Source organism: Aythya marila (genome assembly GCF_965140915.1).
Source record: "Aythya marila genome assembly, chromosome: 8".
Lineage (NCBI taxonomy): Eukaryota > Metazoa > Chordata > Aves > Anseriformes > Anatidae > Aythya > Aythya marila.
The window spans coordinates 20,842,995-20,862,492 of NC_139049.1; the positions used below are offsets into that span (position 1 = coordinate 20,842,995).

General features: G+C 37.7%; 1 protein-coding gene across 1 annotated transcript in view; it reads right to left on the reverse strand.

Annotated features, from left to right (window-relative positions):
• AK5 (adenylate kinase 5) overlaps positions 1 to 13,573 on the reverse strand; it is a 93,543-nt gene extending 79,970 nt beyond the window's left edge. The window contains exons 1-5 of the mRNA XM_082765772.1: positions 13,441 to 13,573; positions 11,624 to 11,810; positions 10,422 to 10,589; positions 4,241 to 4,410; positions 4,000 to 4,113 (exon numbers count right to left, since the gene is read on the reverse strand). Of these exons, the coding sequence (XP_082621898.1) occupies positions 4,000 to 4,113; positions 4,241 to 4,410; positions 10,422 to 10,589; positions 11,624 to 11,810; positions 13,441 to 13,500 (699 nt within the window). The 5' untranslated portion in view covers positions 13,501 to 13,573. The remainder of the gene's footprint in view (positions 1 to 3,999; positions 4,114 to 4,240; positions 4,411 to 10,421; positions 10,590 to 11,623; positions 11,811 to 13,440) is intronic.
• Between the last annotated feature and the right edge of the window lie 5,925 nt (positions 13,574 to 19,498).

Sequence of the window (19,498 nt, forward strand, 5' to 3'; positions counted from 1 at the left end):
GTTCAGACATATAAGTTTTCATTTACCTTTTTCAGAAACCAAAGAGACGATGAAAGCTCAAATAATGTCGGGTCTCAATAACAGCTGTCAGCCATAAAACTGAAGGAATCATTTGAGCATAAATAGTTTCTGTTAAAGATGCCTGCAGACACCGTACAGTCAGAATCTGTGTGTGCTTGCAGAAGAAACCACGCACCTTAGCTGACCTTCCCCTTTTCCGCTCACTATTCATATGGTGAGCCATTTCCAATATAAATTAGTTTATCTTCACAGTAACTCAGCCCAGTTCTTAATAGTGAAATCAATGTAATAATATGTACAAAATAGTTCGGTAAATAGAGTTCAAGGAATTATAGTGCTCAGGAGCAAGTTGGATGTTATGCCCTTCATGCTTCACCTTTCAGTTCTTTAGCATCCACTATCCACAACATGCATTGGTGGAAAATGGGGAGACGGCGTGGCTTAGACCACAAATATATGGAACAACATACAAGTAACATAACAATATAAACTACTTATGATTAATAAAGACCAGATGTGTTCTCTTGAATTATAATTATGTTCGGTTTTGGCAGCCTGCTTTGTTTATAGACCTCCTATGCTCATGTCTCTGTTTGAGCCTTAGCTACTCTCTCAATATCTTGTATTACTCAGCTCTAGTTCCATGCAGTGCAATAACTTGTCCTTCACATTCTCCCCTGCAATTTATTTTTGGTATTGTTGCATATATTTGTGGAGATCTTTTCTGTCTGTGTAAACAAGGGCAAAGGAGAAAGGCTATACAGTGGAAAACGATACTTGTAAAAGAATACTTCTTTGCTTATTTCAAGCTTTCATAGGATTACTAATGAATACGCATCCCAACACACTCAAATGACAAAGAATAAGTGAATAGTCACCCTTGTCCCTGCTGCTCATTCCTCCCACTGAGAGGAGGGGAGGAATTTCCTATTCCTATTTCCTATATGGCTGAAAGAACTGAGAAGGCCAACTTTCTCTGTTTAACTATATACAAATTTCCATCATTATTTTAATGTACATCATAAATTCCAAAAGTGTTCTAGCTGCTTTACAGAACAAATAATAATGTAAAATCACTGTTCTAAAGGATACAATTTCATTTTGGAACCCCTGTAACCAAAACAATCAGCTGCAAAGGGATCATGCAATGAGGGAAAAGTTAAATCAGTAATAACTCCTACTTCATCTGTCTGTGTATCTTTTGACACTTCCCCTAAATGTAACCTTTAAAATGGCTTGTGTCATACAAATGCATCTGCTGTTTTCAGGTACATAGCATGCAAAGGTCTTAAAGTATGTGTCTGTATCAAAACTGATGATAACAATAATAAGAATCAATTTTTATTCACAACTTTTTATCAGCACATTTCAGTACTCTACAGGGGATGTCTTTGTATGAATAAGGCCTATTAATTACTGAATAAAGGGATTTGACTATTTGCATTTTGTAAGATTTCACTATTTTCTTCGGAAGGATGTCCCATTGCTTAATAGTTCTAATTAGAAAAAGTGTCTTACTATTTAATCAAAATTTTCGTTTCTAAAATTTCAGTCAATTATTTTTCATCTTGTCACTTTTGTCTAATGAGACCAATTCTGTACCTTCCTCATTATAAATTATGAATGGCTTCTACACACTGCTAGCAAAAAAGCTATAGCATTTCTAAACTGTGGAAAACAAACACAGCATCTTTAATTGCAGTCCTACACAAATTATCACAACAGTTAATCAATGAATTCTCCACAACTCAATTGCATTTCCCATTGAGGGATCTCCGTGTTGCTCAGAAATACTAGCATGTTTAATGTAAATAATCTGACATGCCATGGATTACTGTCAGCCTCATCCTGTGAGGGAAGACAAGTACCACATCTGCTGATAGTTCCTTTGCCTTATTACAAGACATCATCATGTAAATAGCATTATGGTTTACTAATCAGGATTTTAAAGAAACAGTAATCGTTTTATTTCTGTAAAATATAAAGCTAATATGAAATACTGGATTAAAAAGGTGTTGTACATTGAAATACATGCATCCTTTTTCTGCATTTACTTCCATGGCCTTAGATATGCTCATATAAGAGGTCAGCTGCAAGGATAGGTGAAAGAGGGGGGTAGCCTAGACAGAACAAATTTTCGTTCCTGTGCTCCTATAAAACCTCTGTGGTTCCTTTCCCTCCCCATATTCATTTCAGAGCAGATAAGATTGAAAGGTGGCCCTATATGAAGTGCTGTGCAATTTTTTAATTTTTTTTTTTTTGAGGGACTCAAATAGTCATCTATCTTTCAGGCAGAACCAGGCATTGAGGAGGAAGATTTAGCAAATCCCATTAGCCTAAAAATGAACAAACTGAGAATACAGTCAAGTCTAAAATGGCTAAATCCATTCTCTCTTTTCTCTAGAAAAGCAAGACTAATCTACACCATCCTTGACATGGAACATACTAAAAAGGAGCCCAAATCAGAATATCTATCATCCATCTTTCTATCAGTCTTTTTTTCATGCAGTTTTATACAGTGAACAAGGGCTAACCATACTGGCAGAGTGGAATCTTTCATATTAAATTTGGAAATACTAGAAAAGCATATTTGAATGATGCAATGGGAGGGCTCAACCATATATGAAACATAGTGTTAATCTTTCTCCTCTTCCACGGTGTGCTTTGCAAGAGATTCTTCTACTACCTCCTCATCTCTGCTTCTCAGTTGGATTAGTAATGGATCCTATGATGGGTGCTCAAATGTTTTTTAACCATTTTTCCATTGTAGAGGGACAATCTGCTAACTATAAGCATTTAATAATTTAGCTCCTGTCAGTTCTTACATTCTTACATCCCCCATTATTTCGTCAACCACAACATCAGTGCAAAATTAGAAACCAAGAAATGCTCTTAAGTCATGCTATCACAAAATATACTAGAGATAAAAATGAGACAAGGAAATGACCATTAAGCCTAAATTCCTGCTCTCTGTTTCATTTATAAAGTAGTTAATCTTCCCTTTTGTTAATTACAAGGAGATATAACTGGCAGTCATTGGCTCTTTTCTATAATAACTATTTTGTCTGTTTCCTTTAATTTCCTCAACTCGGTCTTTTAAATTTTGCCCAGAATACCTTACAAAAGCACATTAATGAAATACCTTATTAGTTGCTTGCTTTTGTTACTTCTGCCTCGGCAATGCCACTTAGATTTCAAAGTACAAAAACGGCAGTATGCTAGCGATTGGGAAGTACTTTGAAATGCTCTGCTTGAAGGGTGCTCTGAAAATTCAGCACTGAAACTGCAACCTTTACTTGTGACCACAACCATTACGTTAACGGCACTCGGTAAGAAAATTATGTAATCTGTTTGTTTTTCCACTGAAATTATGTATTTTTAGACGAGTTTAAAATATACACAGGAAAACAACATCTGAATAGAACTCAGAAATACAGTTTTAGCTGACTATATCTTAGAACTGCAATTCATAATAACCAAAATGACCTAAAAAGTGCATTTATGGTTTAGAAAACCTTGCAAAACAGGCAATTTTAACTTTCATTTTATTCTCATTTTTTTCAATGCACTGTTATAAACTTGATTTAAGTACGTTTCTCTTAATATACAGTAAATTGAACAAATAGATGCGGATAATGTTTTCCTCCTTTCTAAATAACTAGTAAATGAAAAATATTACTTGTTAGATTTCATTAATTTTCTTCTTCATCTTGAGAGGATTTTAATTACTGAGATAGGAGACTTGGATCATTGGTTATGTTATCACACCGCCTTTTTACAAAATACTCTGTTTTCACACTCGATAACATAAACCAAAAGAAGAACCTTTTGTCAGTCTGTAATTAGGTATTTGCAAACACTCAAAGAGCAATGCTCAGTTAGAAATAGCATCTTTCTTGGAATCTGCCTGCTAATTTCAAGAAGCTTAGATGTTACAGAGACATATAAGTAGTTATAAGAATAAAACCAAACTCTTACTTGGTCCTCAAAGGAGATTGCCTGGGCAACGTCTCTGGGAAATCCATCGATCACTATACCTTCTTCATCAGGAATCTGCATTAATCTCTGCTTGATCTCAGTTATGGTCGTTTCCTTTCACATAGAAAAGTTATTTATTCAGGATTATAAAGAAGGTTTTCTTGTTGGTACACATTAATACAGCATGTACAAATCCTGAGAAAGTAAACATTAACACAGGATAGGCTTAACTTTGCTGTACCTGAGGGGCCAGTTCTCCTGTGGTAATTATTTTGGCAATTAGACTCCATTTTCTATTGCTGCTTGTGCTGTGGATCTTCTTCCTTAACAATTCACCAACTGATATGTAGTTAAATCCATAGCGTTCTGCTATTTTCAAACTCTGTGTTCCTTTACCACTTCCTGGGCCACCTATTGTTAAGTATAAGCAAAACATTAAATTAAACTGCCTGAAGTACCCAGTCATATGTGAAATCTCTGTTATCAGCACCAATCTTCAAACTATTACCAGAACAATTCTTGCCATTGCATGACTTGTTACTGCTCATTAGAAATGGGTCTCATTTACCTGATTATACAGGTAACAGTTTTTAAAAGTAAAAAAAGAATACAAATCTACTTGTGAAAAAAAAATAAAAAAATCTTTTGGGCTTGACTTCATTCTAAAGCTGTTTCTGCAAGGGAGTTTACTTGATTTGTAGTAGAAGGAGACACAAGTGAACTGGTCTCCTCTTGAACTCTTTGAATCCAAAGGTAGAGAGAGCCAAATTGTCTGAAGTGTTTATTCATGACAGAATCACACCTGGTGAAATAAGCCAGTGAAATCAATGGACTATTCACAAAATGGAACGAATACAATCTTCTCTTAAATGAGTTTGCATGAGTTTCTGAGGTTTTCTAATTTTAAAATACAGAAAAATATTAAATAATCAGCTGAGATGTTTCCATAGTGATTTGGTACATTGATTTTTATTGAACCATGCATACTTCCGATATTGATGCTTGAAGCATCTGACAGAGAAGCAATTTGTTGGATTCAGATTGCTGGACAACCTGAAGAATACAGAGACCCTGGAATTTAGCACAGGAATTAGTGTCAAAATCACAGAAAACAGCCACGCTAGATAGTAGGGAATGCTGAAGTGAAGGTTGGCTTCAGCAGAAGCAAGAATACATGTATAAAAAAATCAGAACAGGTCTAAACTAAGAGGACATGTTATGATGTGAAGAACAGAGGAACTAGAATCCAGTGTGTCAAAATACGGAATGGTTTTGATAGAATAAATATTTATGTATAGAAAGGTGTGTTTTACTGGATAGCATAACAAAGCAAAAACAAAATAAATGTTATGGTATTAATTCCCAAACTAACTAGTTGGAATTTTATTTCAACAGACAAAGAATGAGTGTTATTAAAAATATAGTATACATTTCCTGTGAACTTTAAAAAATAGAGCAGTGCAGTGAAAGCAAATATAGATACAATGACCTGCCTGTTAGTAATAATACAACTCTTTCCTTTGTTATCTGTATCATTCCCATAAGTAGCTTTTATGTAATTAATACAGATTTGATGGCAGAATAAGCTTTACAGTATTTCTCCCTACATGGTTATGTGTAACCAGGTTCAAACCTGTATTCAGCATTACATGCCAGAGAGCTTTCAGCAAAACCAGCAGCCACTAGCAGCTCTTCTGGTCCCCTGACCCTGGTAACTCTCTGCCTTGCCCTTGCAGCTCAGATCAGGACCCACTTGAAGAGGATGTGCAGGGAAATGTAGATATTGTTGAAGTATTCCTTAAGCCTTAACCCAGCCTACAGTTTAGTTACACCCTTGGGTAGAGAATTCTTTATCATTACCCAATTAAATAAATAATGCTTAAATCAAGCCAGGTTAAAATAATATATTAAAATAATATAAACAATACAAATATAAGCATCTGTACATCCAACTTGACGATGTTCAAATTGCCGATGTTCATAAAACACACAAGCAAAGATGTGAAAGAAAAACTGTCTTATCTCTATACAGTAGGATTCCAACAGAAAAATACTTTCCCCTCACCAAGTTCACTTGCTGTTTGTCCCTAACAAGGCACAAACTTTGTCTCTTCTTTTGGCAGATTGTGTTAGCCTTTACAGCTATTCTTGAATTTTAAGTCTTCTAGGTGACCTAGATGGACTTTTTTCAGCTATTCTCTTCATTAGAATAAAGGATGTTTCCCTTTTGTAGATCTGCAAGCATCTGTTATACCAGGAATCACCTCCTCCACTCAAGTGCCTACAAAGCAACTCTGCTTTGGCTTTCCCTCTGATGGCACACCCAGCCTTCCCCACGACAAACACATTTCAGCAAACCTTTTGTTCTGTTTCACTCCTACATCAAAAATGTACCTGATATAAATGTTCAAACAAGATAATTATATGTCATTTATGGTTTATTACAGGCTCTCGGTAATCTGGGATGATAGTGGGTTTGCAGTAATTGATTTCCAGTGCAATTTTTCTTAAGTAGATGAAAACGAGAGCACAAAGAGGTGCTGCTAATTGCCAGATGATTGCTGCTGGTGTGCATGGAATAGATTTTGCCAGGTGTAAAAGTATGATTACTACTAAATACAAGAATGTTGACTCACTGTCTAAAGGTTTCCACAAGCAGCCTTCTACATACACAAAGCCACATATTGCAATCTAGTGAGCATAACTTAATTTGTATTATGCAATATATGTGTGTGTTTACACAGGTAACATTTATTTCTGTGTATTTATGTGGCTTTATTTATTGGCAATAGTACTACCGGATAAAAGGAGCAGTAGGTTGTGACTATGCTTCAAAGCAAAGGGTTTATAAAACTTACCGGAGCCAACACTGTTCTTAATTCTTGCAGATATAAAACTTCCTTTCAAGGATGAAAATTCAGTTTATTTCCCTGGAGATGCAAGACCAGTTTGGAACAAACTATCTTGCATTCCAGAAACAATAAAGATGCAAAATATATATAGCTCATATGTAGAAAATTAGAAATGGTAGAAAATTTGGTAACAAGGAAAATAGCGCATGCATTCCAGTAAAGATACAAAAGGTGCCAGAAAAATAGAACTGTTTCTCAAAAAAAGCATCTGTCTCTGCAAAAGCCTAAAATAGCTGAAAAAAATATCAGTAAAACTTTTTAAAATCAAGGAGTAGACTTCATTTCTGAAGAAGAAAATGAGAGCTTTTCTTTGCCATTAAAGAAAAGCAGAAAAAAAAAAAAGGCATAGATTGGCACTTCTGTTCATTCAATTTATATTTGCAAGCATAAAAAGGCGAAAATATTTCCTTTAATGTTCATAAACTTCTCATATATTGTGTTTTTCTCAATCCCAAAAATGTCCCTTTATAGCAAGCTGGGATTATCCATTTATGATCTAATGCTGAATTTAGGTAATAAAAGAAGAGAAAAGTGGTAGCACAAAACTACATCCCACAGCAAGTCATTATAATTTATTGAACTCTGTATCCATTTTTGACTCTGATAAATTATATTGCCAAACTGTTCACTAGAAAGGAAAATCAAATCACTTTTGTTTTTCATTCTTTTCACTTATTCTGAGACTATACATTATTCAGGAAGAGCATGATGATTATTTTAAGTATTTCATAGATGTCTAGACTAAGGAATGTTCATTGCATATAAAATTATGTTTTCTAAGTGTTTTAAGTGATGGTTTTTGTGCCCCAAATGTTACTAAAGCAGTTGTTTTAATTTAGTTTTCTCAATGGAAGTTCAAACTTTTGGCTTTGCTTAAATTGTAAATTCCAGTTAAATTTGTGTAATAATAAGATTTCTGAAAATATCTGCGATTTTAAAATCTAGCTGTGGACTGGATTTAAAAAATAAAAGGATCATCTGAATACTGACAGTTTGGTCTTTGATCTATCCTTTATATTTTGCTTATAAAAGGATATTTTTCATTAAGTGCAGTTTAAAAACATACTGCAGAATGGAGCTAATGACATGAGGTAATTCATTTTATAAGATCCTTGTATTCAGGCTGTATAAATAGTAAAAATGCATTTTTTGAAGTATGTTAGAAAGCACATTTTTAAAATGCAATGTAGTTTTCTATTGTTATAATGCCTTAGAAGCTTAATTTTCCATTGATTCAGAGGTGTGCCATCCTGGAAGATTCCATATGATCTTTCTAAAGTCTAGTCACGTACTCACTTTGCAGCTTTACATTTCATCAGAAGACTTCTCAGCAAACACAGAAAAAGAACAAAAAACCCACCTTTTTGACTTACTTTTTGCCTTGAAGCTACTTGGTTCATTATATGAATGATATATTTCATAAAACATGGAGGTTGTAAAAACCTTTATGGAAGCATGAATGAGATCTTGGGCTAGTGTATTATTAAAGTTCAGAAATATGTGAAGCAGAAGACAGTTTTTTAACTTCTGTTCATTGCAGTCTCCAACAGTGAATGGGGCTAGTATTGTCCTAGTTAGGCAGTATGGTGAATTATGGCCAGTTAGACATATCTACCTTCTTAACTGAATGCTTAGCTGGCACTTTATGCAAACTGAAAAGTATGCAACACATTTTTTGTGTACAATTTTTGTTTCTTGAAATTAATAGTTCACTTTTTTTCATTATCTCTCTTTAATGTAGTATATTAGTTACTCTTTTATACTTCCCATCTATGTTTTTATGTGATTTCTCAATAGAAAGTTGAATTTGGATGAAATTATCTTGACATTATACAAAACTGGATTATAGCTGTTAAGCTTTATATTGATTTGTGTTTCTATCAGATCACACTATAATAGACAGATTCAGAGAAACTCAGTTGTAAAATAAACCTGAAATAGCTTTTGTGGGATGTTTACAATGTTCCCTGTATAAATGGGGGAAAAGAAAAGCTTTGTAAGATCCATGCTCTGTTCATTATATGCTGGTGTTCAAGGATTTCACGTCAAATACTCCTGCGCTCAGTTCCAGAGCTGAAAGCCAATCTCTCTTTCACCTAGATCAAATCTTGATTCATCACTCTACCGCAATACAGATCTCAATGCATAAGAGGCTTCTGTGGTGACTGAAAAGGAGCCAGTTTTTCTCCTCTGTGAAAAGGAAGGCTAGCTAATTAGTTAAGATGAAAGAAAGGCATGTGTTCTTTCTCCATCTAATGCAAACTTTATAGTTCAATGGTGCACGGAAAGATTTGCATGAAGAGAATTGTACTTCAGAAGCAAAAGATTAAGACAATTAAAATGCTTAAGCAATTCTTTTGGCATACTACAAATATCTAGAAAAATGATTGTTTTTCTGTTTTTAATATATTAATATCACATTTCTGAGAACTCCTGTTTGCAGAGCACACGCTGTTCTTAGAGATCCCACTGTATAGCACAGAGAAGACATTTCTGTTTTTTTTTTTAACTATACTACATATTCTCTGTTATGGAGAAAATCTCTCTCTCTAAAATAAATAAGACTTTATAGGAAAAAAAAAAAAAGTGATTCTTGTCACCTGACACCTCTGTCGTAACTATTGAAACAGTGCAGAGAATCAGGCATTAAGCCTCAACGTAGAATCTGGAAAGACAACCATCCCAGATAACAATCAAAATTCAGAAAAAGAAGAAAGCATTGATTTAGCCTTAAACTGCAGCTGTCTCTTGATAAACAGAATGCTGGTCCAAGGCTGGAAAAGATGAGTTGCTTAGAAAGTACACTAAACAGCACACTAGAGGTAACCTGGGGAGAGAGCACAATTAACTAATGATAACTGATGGCTCATTCTCCCTGAAGATGGCACAAGATTCACTCACCAAATAGATCTAGGGATTAATTACAAGTGAGAGTATATGTTCACCCCAGATGTACTGATGTACTGATCTGTTTTCAAGGTTCTGAATACAGAGGACAACTGCTCCCTATCACCTTTTTGAGTGGGCTTATCCAATATTTTCAAATATCCTTTTTTTTTTTTTTTTTTTTTTTTTTTTTTTTTTTTTTTGTGAGCAGCTTTGGGTACGTCTACCTTAAGTGTTTCAGTTCAGATCCAGAGGACCCTTTGGAAGAGCACTTTGGTTCACATGGTAGACCAGTCATGAAATCGGTGAGCTGGGTTCACTTCACGTTAAATTGTACTGGTAGACGTGCTCCAAAAGTGTGAGCACTCCAACCACCAATGGGGATTCAAGCTACAGAATGTGACTGCAGATGCTCCCTCCAACTCCACTAAAATGCTAACACTTGGGATGTTGTGTCCTCAGCACTAACAATTTCACTTTCTGATACACTAATTGGGCTGCACAACTTGCTAAGGTAGACAAAAAAATGCATTTAAACACCTACAAGCATCCAATGTATTTGCAGTACCAAATACTAGATGAAGTAACACATAAAATCTTGTCAAATTGAGTCTGCTTTCATACCTATGACAAGGATAATTTTTGGTCGAGGTCTTGCAGGATCAAACACATCATACTCCTCGATTAGCTCAGCAGTTTCAGAAAGGTCAGTGTCACTCTCTATAGAAAACTGATGGATTGGAGGGAGTCGGTCATACCGTCGGTATGGGAAGTTGGAATTGTCAGGCATCACTGTAAAACAGTAAGACAAACTGGGAATTGTGGAAATATATAGAAAGCTGAAAACCTATTCTTTATACAGATTTAAATAAATGTAATAAGTAAAAGGCATAAAGACTAGCTTTTCTGTAATAAAATATATAATATATCCTAATTTTACAGTGTGCTCACTATTACTGTATTAATTATTCCTCGCCTCTATTTAGCTGATTTATTAAATTGGAACCATTAGGAGTCAGTTCTCTTGGGTGTTTCTTTAAATTTATAAGCACTTCAGCTTTGCTGTGAAAATCTGCTCATGGCACCCAGAGTTTGGCAGTAGCCTGTGAGAAGAAAAACCTGGTATTGTGCAGACAGCCTGTACTGTTAAGCAGAACTCCTCTGGTGATACATGTTGTACATAGAGATAGAGTGGTATTCTTGCTAATTAGTTTAATGAACTGCTGGATGGCAAGGAAGAATAACTATGGAAACTGAAAGATAAGCTCATTATTCCTCGTTAACATTACAAATAAAATAATTACAGGTATTGGTATGACATTTGCTTAGGTTTTATGAGAAACACCTTTTTCTAAGAATTTATCATTTCCATCGTATTAAGTAAATTTGCATATAGCTCCAATAAAAAAGAAGGAACAGCATAAATCTAAGGAAGTTACTATGTATACTAACTTCCCACCCATACACACCCATAAGGACCAACTAAAAATATAAGCCAAATGTATTGTCAGCTTTGCCCCTATCTTTACAAGTATTTTAAGTAGGATACAAGAAATCTCTCCACTAATGTGTTAAATATTTACACAGCAAACATCCTTCATCAGGTTGCAAAATGATCACAACTTTCTCTCTTGCACAGAATCCAATATGGGAGGAGAGAAAACCAAATGCAAGAACCCAAGCAAACAGAATACTTAATCCTTCGCCAAAGGAAGATCAGAATGAGGCTTGATCTGCTATGAAAGTGAGTAAAAAATAGCTCAGTAGAGGATGTAAAATCTTCCACAGTACAGCAAATGTAAGTGTGTTCATACTTAATTGCTTACCATTTCTGAAAAAAGATCTCCTGGATTGTCCTCCATTGAGTGGAGGCAGAGTCTTCTTTTCTGGGCTGACAAAAGTGTCCCATTTCACTTTTTCTGCCCCTCCAAGCTCTTTCACCTTCTGCAAGCAGCTTTCCAAATATTCAATGGGGTCATCAGGTTTGTAACACATTAATCCATTCAACAGACTCTGCAATGTAAAATCGGACATACACACCACAATGATAGATGGCAGGAAAAAATGAGCTCTTCTATTTTGAATTTTTGACCATACAGAGAAATCCTGTGTTCCTTGTATTCTCAGACTCTCCTATTCAAGCATGAGAGCAAGGCCTGCAAAATAACAAGATTTGAACTTGCTGGTGTCACAAAAATGGTTCAGAACAAGGGTGCTTGTGGCTATGTCTTTATTCTTGTCTGCTTGCATCAGAATAACAAGACCTACCACTGGCAGATGTATGCACATATATGAGCTAGATAAGCCCCAAAAGTTGCACACACAGTGTAGCCTACTAAAATACTGAAATGTATCTTTTCCTTAAAGACAGGTATTTTATCTGTATTGTTGAGCCAACACTTTCACAAATAATGAAAAAAAAAAAAAAAAAAAAACACCTAAAAATCACGAGAAATGCTCAAATAGCATTGGAAAAAAAAGCCAAACCCGAAGTCCACAGGCACTTCCAGATTTAGCTGAGCAGAAATTCCTAGCCATTAGAAAATCCCTGTCTCCAGTATTAATTCTACACTCATTCTGCCAATGAGCGTTATGGGGTGTGTGGAAGAAGGAATGCCAGGCCCTCCTCTGACGCATGGGAATTGATTTTCCTTGACAAAGTGATACATAGGTCATCATCTCACCTCTCCACGAGACAACTGCATCCAACCTACTCTTAACAATACATGTGTCTGGGTGATTTCTCTTCCTTTGTGCTTTCCCTAATTTGTGTGCAAATACATGGAGGGTTGTAGTTGATACTAGTCATAAAGAGCTCTGATTGAGGCTTTGCTCAGTTATTTGTCATTATCTACAGTTTATACAATAATTGTTACTTACATAGATTTGTGTTTATAAAACAGTGTATCATTTATATGCATCTAGGTTCTTATGATATTACTTAACTGACCACAGCAACTAGGCAGATATTTTTGCAGATGTGCACCATTTTTTAAAATTTCCAGCACGAGCCTTACGCCTGTAGAGAAAAACAGTTTTATCTGCATCTCTTGCTAAACCATTCACATTTTAGATGTGCTAGTAAAACATTAGCATGGGCTGTGCCCTGTAATTTTCAAACACACGTAGAAAAATGTCTTGCTTCAGAACAGACCAGGGAAAATGCGTGTGTGTGTGTGTTTTATAGAGTGGCAAGGATGGCTGATTCTTAAAAAAAAAAAAAAAAAAAAAAAAAAAAAAAAGAAAGAAAGAAAAAAAATCCACATTGCACAGGGAAGAAGTAATTACCAGCCATTAGCAGCAGGTAACTTGTAGGAAGCCAAACAAAACCTCTCTGAACAGTTGTGCGTTTTGCTTTTTTTTTTTAAGAAAAAAAAATCCCCCAGCCCGAGGAAAAGCCCGAGACACCCCTCAAGCTGCCGGCCGCCTGAATTCCTGGGCAGGGCGGCAGCGGACTGGGGTCCCCCTGCCCTGCGGCCCCCCAAGTTCGCTCCCTCCCAAGGCAGATGAAAAGGGGACAACGGCACCCCCCGGGCCGGCTGCCCCGTCCTTCTAGCCCCCTTCAGCCCGCTCCCCTAAAGGGGTCCCGGTGCGGAGCATCCCCCTGAGCCCCCCCGGCTGCCTCCCCGCTGCCCCGCCTCACCTCGAAGAGCTGCGGGATCTCCCTGCGGGCCAGGTACTCCTTGGCCTCACCGGCGCTCATAGCGGGGGCGCGGGGGGGCAGCGCCGAGCCCCGAGCCCGGCACAGCACAGCCCGGCCCGGCACGGCCCGGCACGGCCCGGCGGTGCAATGCGGGAGCCTCAACGAGGCTCCTGCGGGCGGGCGAGCCGGGGCTGGGGGGGGAGGAGGGAGGCAGGCTGCCCGCCTCCCCGGCCCCGCCGCACGGAGCGAGCACGGATTTTTTTCCTTTCCCCCCCGCCCCAAAAATAAAAAAAAGGCGGGGAGGGAGGGCGGGCGCAGGCTGCCGGGGAAAGTTTGGGGGTGCCTGCGGGGAGGAGGCCGAGAGGAGGCGGTGGGGGGCCCCGCTGGGCTGCCAGCCGCTAGAGGTGCCCCCCGTGAGCCCCCTGAGGGGATGAGGGGAGCTGGGGGCAGCTCCCCAGGGTAACGCGGTTCCTGGCACCTCAGCGCGGGGTGCTTTGTACGCCTTGGGGTGTTGAGAGCCCACGGGCTGCCACCACCCCTGAGTGGTCATCGGGGTACAGGAAGGGACCCGAAGAGGTTTGGGGTCCGACCTCCTGCTCCCAGACCAGGCTGGTCGGGGCTTTGTCCGGTGTCATCCTGCAAACCTCCAAGGATGGAGACTGCACAGCCTGTCTGGGCAACCTGTGCCTGGCTGATCTCCTGGTGAACAAGGGTTTCCTCCTGTTCCATTAGAGCCTATCCTGCCTCAGTTTGTCTCATGACATTGCACCACTCTGAAGCGCCTGGCTCCATCTTCGTGGTAAACTCACAGGCACTGAGGAGCTGCTGCTGTCTCTCCTCTAAGCTGTCCCCAGGCTAAACAAGCCCAGTTCCCCCAGCCTGTCCTCAAGGGCAAGTGCCCCCTTCCCTGCCCATCTTTGTGGCTGTCCATAACCTCACTTCAATTTACCAACATCTTTCCTCTGGGGAGCCCCAAACTGGATGCAGGAGCAGATTTTAGATGTGCTCTGATGAGTGCTATCAAGGGGGTATCTCCTGCAATAGTCTGTGGCATACTGGGAGTCAGAGTAGATGATTTCAGTTGCTTAATTGTTCTACATCAAGTTTGATGTTCTAATTAGATGTTTGTTTGCTTGTTTGGCTTGTTTGTTTGTTTGATGCTGAGCTTTTCTAACACAACATCCATGTAGTTTCACTCATACACACCCTAACAGAAATAGGTTACATAACTGTGAGCTGGGCTTCCTGTAGCTTTGTACTGCCCGTACTTTGGATTGTCTTCTTAGGAGCCTTTTTGGGAGCTTCTCGTCTTGTGCATGGATATATTTGTAGGTCAACAGCAATTAGGCATGCTGCTCCCTCTCATCTGCAGCCACTGTAGTTGAACTGCCCCCTTCTTTCTCTGCCCTACCTCCAGCCTTTTATGCAGTTTCCTTTCTCCTGGAGGGGCTTGCAGTCCTTGTTCATTCCCCAACCGATCAATGCTGCCCCAGGGGCAGTTCCACTGTCTTCTTCAGACAAACCAGACTGGGATGTTTTCCAGGTATTCAGTCACCCAATAGCACCTCTTTGCAGTACCCCACTGATGGGTGGCTCATGCTCCACTTCATCTGAACAACCTCTGGGAAGGAGCTTGGATTAGACAGCTTCAGACCCTTCCCAGCTCCATTGTCCGTGAATCCAGGTGTCCACTTAAGAAAGCTGCCATGATGTCCCCGAATTGGAACCTCTCATGTATTTAAGGATGTGGCATTAACCCTCCTTTCTCTTGGTAAGATTTTAATACATCCAAATGAACATTCACTGAAAAGTACAGTATCTTAGTTTTGCTTAAGTAAGTACAAAATAGAGTAGCCTCCAATGTCCTAATAAAAAGAAATGATACATTTGCATTTAAAATACCTGAAATGAAGCTTGATAAGAGGAAGAATAAAATAAATTAAATAGATATTTTCTTAAAACAAGCTCTGTCCTAAGAGAAGGCTAGTGGAAGATGCCATCCTATTTGGGAAGACAGAACTGTGATTTTGGCATTTTGTGGTTTTTAAATTTATTTTTAGTTTATGAAAAAAAATCTGTATTTTATTGTCTCAGACAAATTCCATTTGTAGGCTTTCAGCATATCTATATTTATATATTCAGCACTTATGGGGAAATTAGTATCTCATCCCATGTTCTGGATGTCCTGGAATAACTTTTCCTTTCACATGCTTTCCATGGTTTTGCATACATTGTGGCATCTTCCTCAGGAATGTGATTTTTTTTTGGGGGGGTATAAAGTCTTGTTTGACATGTTTGTTTTCTACTGTAAGCTCCCTGTCATTTTGCTCAGTTAAGTCATACTATCAGAAAATAAAAATTCTGGCTGTTCTGCCGTAAATCTTTTATTATTGTGCACATCCAAATTATTGTCCAAAAAAAGAATGATTTTGAGCTAATCTTTTCTGTTGTTGTTGCAAAAAATCAAATTCTATGTTACAGAAATTACCACCTCAGAAAAAATATGGCCATTTAGGAAATCTGTCAGGCTGAATATGTGAAGTGTATCTCAGAAGGATATTTTTGTACCTAATAATACGGTACCTCCTTCTAGAAGTAATTTGTTATGCATTTGCCTGTGGCAAAATCCCCGTATTGAAAGAAGGTCACAGGTCAATGCCTCTCAAGGGCTCTGAAGAACATCAGCAGCAAAGAATTAAGAATACATTAATTAAATGGGCACACAAAATGGGGTTATTTATCATTTCAGGTATGTGGGTAGCTTAAAGGTAGCTGTTTGAAGGTTAGCTCTTTGTCATTTAACAGTATCTGATCAAGACTGTGGATGGAGATGAAGTGGTCTTACAGCCTCAGAAAATCATACAATCATTTAGGATGCAAAAGTTGACAGAAATAGGGACGTGAATCTGAACTCAAGAGCAGTGTGCACTCCTGACGGTACAGGCAGCTCTTCATGGTGCTGGGATGAGGCAGAAGTATTACTGGTTGTGCTTCTGCTACTTCCTACCTCTTCTAGAAGGGAAGAAGCTGCAGAAGAACAACATTATGCTATCAAAATGGTAAATCAACATTTCTGGAAATTCACCTTGAAATTTCTTATGGGTCCTTTTTTTTTTTTTTTTTTTTTTTTTTCCTACTGATATTTAAACAGGTTACTTTAGGTTAAACAGGTTAAACAGGTTACTTTTTTACATCACAACTAATTGAAAAGTAGGGAAAATTCTATCTGGCAAAACCTTATCTTTGGATCTAATTTTCCCTGAGTCCCAGAACTACCATTTTATGTAACTTTAGCAGACACCAAAATGAATAAAACCTGGGAGGGAAGAAAGAAGGTTATGCTACTTAAAAAATTGAGGATGCATGTTTCTATCTGCTGAGAAAAAAAAATATTTAAAAAATATTATGATCAAGTCACTCCTTAACCTTCTTTGTGATAAGCTAAATACACGTGGCTTTGATTTTCCCATTAAAGTGTAATCATTCCTGTGACCCTTTCCAATTTAGCAACAGGCTTCTTCAGCAGAGGCATCAAACAGGACACACTGTTCCAGAAATGGTCACACCAGTGCCACGTACTGATGTGATTCAGCCTGCCTATAACATCATGACAGTTCTCATTCTCTTCACACACAAGATGGATTGAAATTGTGCATTGTCCTCCGTGTTGCAATGGGGTTCATCCTAAGTTGGTTATCTAGCAGGCTTCTAGCAGTGCTTTCCACTCTACTATTTTCTCACATTGAATCCTCCACTCTAGAATCAAGAACTGCTCTTTATTCTTAGATGTATAACATCATATGTTTGCTTGCAGCCAATTTACTAAGAAATCAGATTGCTCAGTACCAATATCCTCTTTGTGAATTACCACTTCCCTAGTCTTCTTTGCTGTCTGTTTCACTGACTCTCTCTCTCTCTCTGTCTCTCTCTCTTTTGGGTAATCAATAGACCTGGTATACAGCATATGGCCCCAGAGCACAGTGCCCACGGGTCCAAACCAGAAAATCACTTAATATTTCACTTAATATTTCCCATTTACTTTTCAGTTTTGAGAATGGTCAAGTAGCATTTCTTAAATAATTCCCAATTATCATGCATATTTTTCTGTTTAAGTATCTACCCCTGATCTGGTTTATAATAATTAGATAATGTGAGGATATTGTACAGACAAAATGTAGCTTAATAAATTCAAGGTTGCCACCTCAGGAAGTCCTTAAGTCTCCGTGAGACAGAAAACAGGAGATCCTGTACAAGTTTTCCCTGTTCTTAACTCAGTTCCTAAAACTGCTGGTCTCTATTGGTGAGAACACAGCGGGGTTACATAGACCTTTAGTCTGAACCATTGTGGCTTATGGATGCTTTTTGCTTGTATTTTATGTCACTTAAACTGAAATTCATCACCCAAAATTATATAGAAATTGTTTTTTGGGAAGGTTATTTTATTTTCCCGAGTTACTATTTTTTGGTAACTGATTAATAAACGTTCCAAATCATTTTATACTGAATTTTCAGTTGACTGACTTAGAAAGGTTGTGATGCTTTTTATCGAATAAAATTCTAAATTTCCTTGCCTTTTCTTCCTGAAGAATCTGACCACTGATTTTCAGGTTCTAATCAGATTAATTACCCCCAAATAGGTAATGACAATCGACTGATTTCAGTTTGTCTTGTTTACTCTACATGAACTAAGGAAATTGAGGTATCTGTAGGAAAACAAACAAACAAACAAACAAACAAACACAAAACAAAACAGCAAAGAAACATGGCACAAGCCAGTTAATAAAATAGGCTTGAATGACTTGGAGGGATGGAAAGAAAAGAATTCAAGCACAGCTATTAGACTGTTCTGGAAAGGGAGCATAAGGCTGTTAGAAAGTATGATTTCCTGCTACTTATCATTTGGTTTTTATTTGAGTGGTATAATGGACCAATGCCTTAGGACATTATTTCTTTAACCAGTTATTCAATCATATGGTGAAAATCTTCCCTACTTGACAATCACCTTGATACAAAGGATGCTCTTGAAAAGATAAGCCTCTTGATTTATTATTTTTTTTTTAATAGAAAGCTAAATGAATGGAAAATGGTGACAACTTCCAATATGAAGGGCTTAGAAGAGTCATGATACGATTTCAGGGATTGCTCACATATTAAAGCTCACATAGCTTTAACTATTTTTCATAGTGATATCTTTAAGCAGCACAACACATTGTGATGTTAAGTCATGGGGAAAAAGGTGCAAGTTAGTTTCACGTAATTCTTCTGCCTAGAGTCAAGAAGGATTCCAGACTGAGCTTTTCAAGTACAATAGGGCCCACAGGACATCTGAAATTACAGGTTTCTACTTCAATGTAGAAAAAACAAAGTGCCATGAATTTTGGACAAGTTGTACATGTAAATAAAACAATAAAATAATAGTTAAGAAAAAAAAATCCTACTTTCTAGCACTACATTTTTTTTTTGTAGTTAGGATTCACAGTTGAATAACATTGGCATGTGTTCTTGTTGAGAGCGATTGCTGCAATAACTGTAGTGTTCCAGTAAAAATTGAAGAGTCACCCATTGCCATATTCAGTGTGCACTCAGTATTCACCACAAAGCACTAGCTGTCAAAATGACAGTCAGCCACTGGTGTTTGTTGTTTCACTGTTAAAGAGCTTGGCTTCTTTAGAGCTAAAGCTTTGTTTGCTTCTCATATTTCATTGTAAAATGGGAAATGACTGTCCAAACTCTTTTTTCTACAGCCAGGAGGGCTGTAACTTAAGAAGGTGCTGGCTCACAGCTCTGATTTCTATTGTAAGGAACAATGGCATTTTGGAGGGAATTTTCTTTTTGATTGAGCTAAGTCCTTTTTGAATGAGCTAAGGTTCTTGAACTCACCCATTTAACTTTTTGTTCTTGCATTGCAGTGAATAGAACATGAATTAGAGACTAAGATGTGCACATTGCATAATAACTAGATAAAAATCAAAATATAGAACAAGGAAAAGATAAAGAAATTGCATCTTAAGATGCAATGAGATATGTGAAGAGACAACATGAGAGAAATTGGCAAATG